At 40.6% G+C, this 10676-nt stretch overlaps 1 protein-coding gene across 1 annotated transcript; it reads right to left on the bottom strand.

Moving 5' to 3' along the window:
- Window positions 1–9607: 9607 nt before the first annotated feature.
- On the bottom strand, window positions 9608–10222 carry LOC104817063 (zinc finger protein 5-like). The gene has a single exon (XM_010546141.1). The coding sequence runs from the start codon at window positions 10220–10222 to the stop codon at window positions 9608–9610; it is 615 nt and encodes a 204-aa protein (XP_010544443.1).
- Between the last annotated feature and the right edge of the window lie 454 nt (window positions 10223–10676).

The following is a 10676-nucleotide window of genomic DNA, read 5'->3' as shown; positions in this document are numbered from 1 at the left end:
ACAGCTTTCATTATACTTTTATGCCTATCGGATATCACAACCACATCAGGTCCATCCGGTATTACTTCGCTCAATCTATTCATAAACCACCTCCATGAAGCGTCTTTCTCTCTATCGATCACACCCTATGCTAAAGGATATTGGTGATGTTCTCCATCCTGCGCGGTTGCCACGACCAATGCTCCCTTATATTCGCTTGTCAAAAATGTCGCATCAACAGCAACAACTTTACGCCTATACTTCCATCCTTTTATAGTTGCACTTAACGCGACAAATAGGTACTTGAAGCTTTTCTGATCATTGTCCAACTCAAGTCGCACTATGGATCCAGGATTTCTTTCTCTCAGCATGTACATCCACCCAGGAAGCCTCATGTAATGATCGACATGATTACCGCGAATCTCTTTTTCAGCACTGTGCTTCCCTCTCAATGCCATCAAATACGAAACAGTTGCCCCGTACTTGGTTTTTATTCGTCATACTAATTCTGGGGCATTAGGAGTTTCGAGGATCCCAGCATATTCTTCCTTCAAATTATCTCTAACTAAGTTCGATGTACCTTTCATAGCTTCTTCTGAAACAGGTCTGCATCTGTGAATTGGATTGTGTGTTCTTACGCTAAAACGATTCGAACTCGGGATCGATGCGATGCGCAATTTCCAGTTACAACCTGATTCAGCAAACTTGCATCTTATCTCCCACAACTTCTTGTCAGACTTCACTGTAACATAGCTGAAACAAACATTAACTGAACCCTTTCGTATATATTCTTGCGCTTCTTGCTTATTATCAAACTCATACCCAATATCTATGTTCAATCCATCCGTAAATTCGAATACTGAAGTACAAAACAATGAGTCCTCCACAACTACCATGGCCAACAAGACGTTTGTATTTCAATTCAGTTGGAGGACACATGAATATGACTCCCTTCCCATCCTTAACTTTTCCAACCCATTCGTATTCCCTATTACCATTCAATACCCACTTTCCATCAGACTTGAAATAAATAATTGTGATTTTCTCGTCGACTGCATCCATTATGCCTGTATAGAATAAGATTCGTAAGACACATGTGACCAGAGTGACCAAAGTGACCAGTGTGACCAGAGTGACCAGAGTGACCAAAGTGACCAGAATGACCAGAGTGACCAAAGTGACCAGAGTGACCAGAGTGATCAGTGTGACCAGAGTGACCAACGTGACCAGTGTGACCAACATGACCAGTGTGGCCAACGTGACCAGTGTGACTAGAGTGACCAACGTGACCAGTGTGACCAACGTGACCAGTGTGACCAACGTGACCAATGTGACCAACGTGACTAGTGTGACGAGTGTGACCAACGTGACCAGTATAAATAGTGTGACCAACGTGACCAGGGTAGCCAGTGTAAAATGTCTATACAACACCGGTTTTAGTGATATATATAAGAAAAATGAGGTCATATCTATACACATGTTAGGTCGAATTAAACCGAAAATAAATACTGGGTTGTGCGATGACAACTTACCTTTTTCCTAGATCTATACAGATCTCACTGAACTGCTGTGATTTGAGGCGATTTTGACGGTAGAATCGGTGAGATTTCGCCGGTAGATTCGGCGGTGGATTCTGGTTTTTTTCGGCGAGAATTTATGGGGAGAGAAACGAGAAGAGAGAGAAACGCGAGGCAAATCGAAGGATTTCGCCGGTAGATTCGCTGCGATTTCGCCGGTAATTTCTGATTTTTTTTCGGCGGAAATTTATCGGGAGAGAAGGTGGGAAACTGCGCGAAGATAAAGAAACAAGAAGAGAGAGAAACGCAAATCGAGAGATTAAAAAAAGGTGTCGAGGGTATTATGGAGAGAGCAATTTTATAAAGGTATTGTCTGAAGATATTTTTTTTTTCCGCCAAGTGAGGGTATGCCATGAAGTCAATGTAGCAATGTAAGGGCATTTTTGATAATGCCCCCATTGGTCGTACAGAGAATTTAAGGCTTTACACTCAAAAAAGCATAAATCTACGTACATACACACATACACACGCCCATACATTCATACTTAAGCACATGCATGCATGCATACATACATACAGACAGACATATATATATACATGCATACATCTATAAGTACATACATGCATGTATATATACATATGCGCATACGGCAAATGTACCCGTGCTTATGCGTAGGAATATATATATATATATATATATATATATATATATATATATATATATACACGTACATGTCATGTGTATAAATGAATTAGCTATTAGTACATAGACCAACAATACATAGGATAAGCGACACGAACGCTTCTTCTATGTACATGGGATTTCCGGTTTAGTTTGTAATAGCTTCTATCAAGCAAGCTATCAAAAACAAGGGAAATCCCAGAATTCAGAAATTTTCTCTATATTCCAATGAATCAATACACCTGTATTTATATAGCAAGAGGATTCTAACAAACTCTAACAGACTCAAAACAATGCAAAAAGTGTGAAAAATCTACAGAATAAACCAAACGAATCTAAGGTCTAAACCGAATTATTGGTACACTTATTATAAACCGAAATAAAATACATCTTCTCTCATGCTCTGCTTCAAGTGTCCGAGAACCTGGAAGAACAGAGTAACTGGTGAATGGCGATGGTCTTCTGATACTCCCCCTCAAGGTGGGCGGCAAATGTTATAGACGCCCATCTTGGATAGCAGGTTAGCGAAATGTTCTCCGACCAACGACTTGGTGAATATATCCGCAATCTGATCCTGAGAAGTAACGTGCAGAGCTTTGAGAAAACCTTTCTTCAATTGATCACACACAAAATGACAATCGATTTCAATGTGCTTCGTTCTCTCATGAAAGACCGGATTATTGGCGATGTGCAATGCGGATTGACTGTCGCAATAAAGTGTAATCGGCATCGGGACATCAATCTTAGATCTCGTAACAATCCTGTAAACCAGATGAGTTCAGCTGAGGCTTGAGCCATGGCCCTGTATTCGGACTCTGCACTGCTGCGTGAGACAACTTGCTGCTTTTTCGATTTCCAGGAAACCAAGGAATTGCCGAGGAAAATGTCCAGAGACGGAACGCCGTGAATCAGGACAAGCTGCCAGTCAGCATCTGTATAGCCACTGAGGCGAAGAACAGAGTTAGCAGGGTAAAGCAATCCTTGAGAAGGTGAACGCTTGAGATATCGCAATACTCTATGGGCAGCTGTAAGATGATCAGATCTTGGTTGAGACATGAACTGACTCAACTTCTGAACCGCGTAACTTATATCCGGACGAGTGACAGATAAGTAGATTAGTTTACCTATCAGTTTCCGATAATGGGTGACATCAGAGAGAAGATCACCAGAATCGGCCGAGAGTTTATCCTTGGGATCCATAGGTGTTACCGCTGGTTTGCTGCCCAGAAACCCGAATTCATCCAGAAGTTCCAAAGCGTACTTACGCTGGCATATGTGAATTCCATGTTGTGATCTGGCAATCTCAATACCCAAAAAATAACGCAAAATTCCAAGGTCTTTTATCAGGAATTTAGAACTGAGCAACTGTTTGGTTTTATCAATGAGCTCGATACTATCACCAGTAAGTAAGAGGTCATCGACATAGACCAAGACTGCAACAAAACCACAACTGCCATGCTTGACAAATAAAGAACTGTGCGCCTGGGATTGAAGGTAACCTCCATTCAGTAAAGTCTCCGATAGCTTCAGATTCCATTGCCTAGAAGCTTGTTTCAAACCGTATAAAGATTTCCGAAGTTTGCACACAGACTGTGCAGAAATCGACTCCCCCTTAAGTTCACAGTATCCCGGTGGTAGCATCATATATATGTCTTCGGATAAATCCCCATGAAGAAAAGCATTCGAGACGTCCATCTGATGAAGGTGCCATTGTCGAGCCGAGGCCAGGGCCAATAGAGTTCGCACGGTCGACATTTTAGCCACAGGGCTGAAGGTGTCTAAATAGTCAATACCTTCGAGTTGGGAATACCCTTTAGCCACCAAACGGGCTTTATATTTGTCCACAGTCCCATCAGCGTTGTGCTTGATCTTATAGACCCACTTACACCCAATTGGTGTCTTGTCCACAGGCAAAGAACAGATCTCCCAAGTCTTATTGCGAGCCAAAGCATCCAGATCAAGAATCATAGCATCTTTCCATTGATCAGAAGAAACTGCCTGCTTGAAAGAACGAGATTCTGTTTCGATGGTGATGGCGAGAGCAAAGGTTTTATAGTCAGGAGAAAGGGCTTCATAAGAGAGGTATAATGAAAGAGGGTGAGAGGTAGCTGATGAGAGTGGTGGAGGGTGAGCATTAGCAATCAAATAGCAATGGTAATCTGAAAGATAATTAGGAGGTTTTGTAGATCGCTGTGACTTGCGAGTATCAACTGCTTGAAACTCATGTGTAGGATCAGGAGGAATTTCTGGAATACAAGGTGCTGGAATATGAGATGACACAGGAACATAATGTCTGGCAACGTCATCAGAATCATAGAAAAGAAACTGAGGTGGATATGGAGGAAAAAATGACAGAGTAGACGAAGAAATTGGCTTGTCTTTGAATGGAAAGATATCCTCATGGAAGATGACATGCCGTGAGACTGATATGGAATTTGATTCAAGATTGAGAACCTTATATCCCTTCACACCCGTTGGGTAACCAATGAAAACATGAGGTGTTGCTCTAGGAGAAAACTTGTGCCTTGTATGTGTATGAGTGGTAACATAGCATAGACACCCGAAAACCCTCAAATGAGAATAAGAGGGTGTTTGTTTTGTGAGACACTCAAAAGGGGACTTGTTTTGAAGAATGGGCGTAGGAATCCTATTGACAAGATACACAACAGCCTCAATGCACTCACTCCAATAATCTAATGGAATGTTGGATTGAAACAGAAGAGAGTGTGCCACATTCAAGAGATGTTGATGTTTACGCTCGACAACGGAATTTTGCTGGAGTGTATAGGGACAGGATCGATAGTGTATCAGACCCTTATCGTGAATCAATTTCGAAAAAGAAAATTCAGGTGCATTATCAGAACGAAATGCTTTAACAGAGGCATTGTACTGGAGTGAAACATGATTCAAAAACTGAGGAAAAAACATAGTAGCATCATGTTTACTGCGAAACATATATATCCATGTCACTCTAGTACAATCATCTACTATTGAAAGAAAATAGCGATGACCATGTACAGAAGGAAGGTGAAATGAACCCCAAGTATCCAAATGGACAAGATCAAAGGCATTCGATGATATATTGCCAAGAGAAGGAAAGGGCTGCCTGCGTTGTTTGGCTAAGGGACAAACAGAGCAGTGAGACGAGGATGGAGTACTCGGAATGAACTGGAGCTGAGAGGATTTCCCCAGTGACTGAATACGAAAAGATGAAGGATGACCCAAGGGAGAGTGCCAGAGCTCAGCAGACTCAACAGAAGAGATGGCTGTGCAGAGTGAGGTAGGTAGTGAACGAGAGGACGGATCTAACCCCTGCACATCCAAAAGATAAAAGTTATTTGTTTGCCTACCCTTCCCAATCGTCAAGGCCCGAGTAGGGTCCTTGATTAGGCAAGAATCATGGAAAAAAGAAACAACATAAGAAGCATTTGAGGTTAAAGAGCTAACGCTCAAAAGATTAAAACGAAAAGTAGGAACATACAGAACAGAGCAAAGGACCAACTCAGAAGATAAACGAACAGTGCCAGAAAGAGAAACAGAAATTAATGATCCATTTGGGAGAGTGATCCGAATGGGATCGATGAGTTTGATGGCAGAAAATAACTGCAAGTCACAGCAAATATGATGGCTAGCTCCTGAATCTAATATCCAAATATTGGATGAAAATGGGGTAATGAGATTTGTGGCCGAAAAAACAGAGGGGGAAATAAAATGGGTACCTGGTTGGGAAGAAGATGCTGCAACAACTGAATCAATGGAAGAGGCGCCAAGATTCTTAAGCTCAGTCTGCAGTTGATCGAATAAAACCTGAGCTTGTTCCAGTGTGAACTGCCCTGCTGTAGGAGGAGACGGCGTAACATGCTTATGCTCAGTATGAACCATGTTCACAGGGTTGTGAACGTTATCAGTCCGTGGTTTAGGCAACAGGGGAGGTTTAGAAGAAGGAGAATGTGGTGGTTTGGATGAGGGTGGGTAACCATGCAACTTGTAACAACGAGCAATAGTATGCCCAGTCATACCACAATGAGCACAAACAGGTTTGGGTTTAGGAGAAGAAAAGAATTTGGGGCGAGAAGACTGAGCAGAAGCCTGAAAAACCACAGGGTCAGAGGGCAAGGAATGTCGGTGCTGCTCTTCTTGAGCTACCAGACTATAGGCCTTAGTGATGTTTGGTAAAGGGTCCATCATCAAAATCTGACGTCTAGCAGGGTGGTAATACTCATTCAACTTCATCAGGAACTTAACGACGTTCTTCTTTTCACATAAGGCAATCAATTTAGTATTGACATGGCAAGAACAACCCCCACAAGTGCACACAGGATAAGGTTCATACATATTTAATTCTTCCCATAAGGCTTTCAGTTTGGTATAGAAAACACTGAGACTTAAGGATCCTTGCTGCAGAGACTCTAACTGTTGCTCTAGGTGAAAAACTTTAGGGTCATTTTTCTGCTTGTAACTGGTTTCAAGGATAGTCCAAATTTCACTCGCATCGTCAATGTTCATGACCAGACTGGCAATGTCAGGGGCAAGAGAATTAGTAATTCAGTTCCCAACCAGTGCGTTACAACGCAGCCATGCTCCGAGATCAGGATGATTCTCGGCGGGTTTAGGGATAGTTCCATAAACAAAATCCAGTTTGTTTTTAGCAATCAATCCTTTAATAATAGATCGAGACCAGAGGTTGTAGTTTACCTCACCAGTGAGCTTCTCAGAAACCAAGGAGATGCCGGACGAATCAGCGGCATGGAGGTAAAGCGGATTCGCATAAGGATCAAGAGGAGTTGAAGACGGAGCCGTAGCCTCTGAAGAAGGTGAAGAAGAAGATTCACTAGCCATGACTGAAAAAGAAGAACAAAGAAGGAAAAAAAGGAGAGAGTAGCAACGGAAGAAAATATCACTGCTCTGATACCATAATATCTTGTATCAAGCAAGCGATCAAAAACAAGGGAAATCCCAGAATTCAGAAATTTTATCTATATTCCAATGAATCAATACACTGTATTTATACAGCAAGAGGATTCTAACAAACTCTTACAGACCCAAAACAACGCAAAAAGTGTGAAAAATCTACAGAATAAACCAAGCGAATCTAAGGTCTAAACCGAATTATTGGTACACTTATTATAAACCGAAATAAAATACGTCTTCTCTCATGCTCTGCTTCAAGTGTCCGAGAACCTGGAAGAACAGAGTAACTAGTGAATGGAGATGGTCTTCTGATGGTTTGTGCTATTACAGTCTAATACACGACTGGTTTTTGTAAATTTTGAGAACCTTAAACGTCACGTTTTACCAAAAAAACGCTTCTTCTATGTATATTTTTTTCCCTTTTCCCCCAACAGAAACCTACAATTAACACTACAATGAAACACGAAAAGGGTGACGCAAAAAGTGACGCAAAAATTGCGTCACTAAAAGGGTGACGCAGTAGTGATGATTTGGTGACGCAAATAGTGACGCAACATAAACGTCACCAAATCTCACTATTTAGTGACGATCTGGTGACGAAAAGCCCCGCGTCACCATTTGGTGACGCAGTTATGATGCAAAACTGCGTCGCCAAATGACGCGCGGAAATTTCGTCACCCTTTCGTCACCCTTGCGTCACTATTTGGTGACGTAATTGCGTCATTCACCTTTACTGACGCAATTTCGTCACTATTATTTTGGCGACAAAATTGCGTCATTAATGGTGACGCAATTGCGTCACAATTTTCTTTTTTGGTGACGCAATTGCGTCACTATTTGTTATTTTAGTGACAAAATTGCGTCACTCTATTTTCATTATACCGCACCGCGACCTCATACACTCTTGCACCCGAAGAAAAAACTCAAAAAATGGCGTCGAGTAATAACAATATTTATTACTCAAGAAAATAGATGTACGAAAGAGTAAATCCTTCTACGGGTAATGTATCTACGCATTATGAAGAAGAGTTGACTAATTTTTTGGAGTTTGCAACAAATCAACATATTTTCCTTCAGAGAGGAAAGATATATTGTCCTGCCGAAGATGTAAAAACGAGAGAGAAGAAGTTCCAGAAGTTGTGATGAGACATCTATGGAAAAAAGGTTTTGTCTCTAACTATTATGTCTGGGTTTATCATGGTGAGACGTTTCAAATTTCTGATGAGAATACATCCGTGAGAAATACTGATGTCTATGAGCAGCCAAATTCATATATTGAGATGGTTCAAGATGCATTTCCATCTCAATATAATGATCAGGTTACAGAAGATCCGGTGAATGAGGTATCGAAAAAGTTTTTCATAATGATCAGGTTACAGAAGATCCGATGAATGAGGCATCGAAAAAGTTTTTCGATCTATTAGAGACTGCAAACCAACCTATTATGATGGTTGTAAAGAAGGGCTTTCTCAACTATCGGCTTCTGCTAGATTGATGGGGATGAAGACGAGTTATAATCTTACAGAGAACTGCATGAATGAAGTTTGTCAGATGCTGAATGATTACCTTCCCCAAGGTAATAACGCTCCAGATTCGTATTACGATATGTCTAAACTGATGGGATCGTTGGGAATGGAATCGATAAAAATCGATGTATGTCCTAACAACTGTATGATATTTTGGAAAGAATCTAACCAGTTGGACAACTGTCGATTTTGTGGAGGTGAAATATACAAAGCGAAAAAATCTGGTCAACGAAAAAATCTGGTCAACTCAAAAAATGGTGACGAAATGTAGGCGTCACCAAAGCGTCACTAATTGGTGACGCTTGGTAACGAAATCGCAAATGGTGACGGTGTAATTGGTGACGATTTTTTTGTGTCACTGTTTCGTCACCCTTTCTAAAGGGTGACGCAAAAATGCCCTTTGGTGACGCAAAATTTGCGTCACCATTTCTTTTTTTTTTGTAGTGAAATAAGCTTTAAAACAATGCTTGCAGAGCAAAATTTGGAAAGCATTATAATTAATAGTAGCTTTTACAAGCTTTGTTAGCTTCTTTTCCCCATGAATCAAGCAACGCCCCAAATAAAACTTATATCTTGGTTTATTTATATATGTTGCACATGTACATATTTGAAAATACGTTTATATAAATGAAACGACAAATCTTTTCATTTAAAATAAGGAACCCCAAAATAATTACATTATTGGTGCGTGTGAAGATATTGATTACAAAGAATTGTTTGCAAGAGAGATCGATCAACGTATTAAATAATCAACTATAATTACGTACCAAACTCAAAACAGTTTCCGGTTTAATACAATTTATATTTCACTAAAATAAATATAAATAACCGAACAGGGAAGAATTCGCTGATTTTTTTTTATTTTTTATTTTGTATAGCAACACTTGGAATGAATAGGAAACATATTGCATAACCTAAAACTCAGAATTACAAACATGCATATATAATCTTTTATGTTTTAATAAGAATACATCATTAATCATCCTCTCGTGCTAAACCCTATGTTGTCCGTGTACGGACAAGCCAAGCTGAAGGCTCTTACAGCTTCTCTTGGAACTTGGCAACGACGAAGACGAATCTCGCTCAAACCTAATCATGTTGTTGTTCTGATGAACGCCGTACCATTTCCCGGCATCCCCACCAGAATCTTCACAAGGGTTCTTGAAACTGATCTGAGAGGAGCAGTCTTCATCGGCGAAGACAGAGAAACCGCAGTACGACGGCGTTTTGTAGTGGATCTGAGGAAGAAGATGATGATGAAACGACGACGTAGGGTTGGTGAGGTAGTAACCGACGTTTGCTCTTCTCGCCTGAAGCTGAAGCTTCTTCTTCTTCAACCTCTCCTTCTTGTGAGCATTTTGGTGACCCCCCAAGGCCTGAGAGTTGGCAAACTCTTTGCTGCAATATTGGCACTCGAATCGTTTCCCAGAAAACGACGCCGTGTTGGGAGAGATTGCACTCTCCGCAAACTCCGTTGAACCGTTACCGTTACCGTTGCCGCTATTACCGTTATTGACGCCGGTGAGCTCGAAGCCGAACAGCTTTATCGTCTTATCGGAAGATGATCCGGAGGAGCTCCCGTTCTCGGATTCTCCGGCACGTGACATCTTCGTAGACTATGTAATTAAAAAAAAAAAAGTGATTAAGAATGTTTTAGAAGATGGGTTTTGTTTCGTGGATTTGTGTAATTCTACTCCGGGTCTATATATACAGCAAGATGAAGAGAGGGAGTCTTTTGATTAATTAATTAAGAAAAGGCAATAAAATATTCATGATGAGCAGCATATACATACGCACATTTCCTAGGGTTCCTACCAAAAAAAAAAATCATGGAGAATCTGATATGACGGGAAAAAAGATTCGTAAATTTCTTTGTTTTTCCTCTGAAGATTTAATTTAATAATACATATATAGACACGCAACACACACACACACACACACACATATATATATATATATATATATATATATATATGGGTGCGTGTGCGGGTATTGGACAGAAATTCAATTATGCATTCAAACTTTTATTCCACTTGCTTAATTATTTTTTTCTTAATATAT

This window comes from Tarenaya hassleriana, unplaced genomic scaffold, assembly GCF_000463585.1.
Source record: "Tarenaya hassleriana unplaced genomic scaffold, ASM46358v1 Cleome26, whole genome shotgun sequence".
Lineage (NCBI taxonomy): Eukaryota > Viridiplantae > Streptophyta > Magnoliopsida > Brassicales > Cleomaceae > Tarenaya > Tarenaya hassleriana.
The sequence above is the reverse complement of the archived record's forward strand: the minus strand, read 5'-3'. Positions and strand labels throughout refer to the sequence as shown.

Bases quoted from the DNA above. Each gene is read 5' to 3' on its own strand.
- LOC104817063 (XM_010546141.1), bottom strand. From the start codon at position 10,222: ATGTCACGTGCCGGAGAATCCGAGAACGGGAGCTCCTCCGGATCATCT.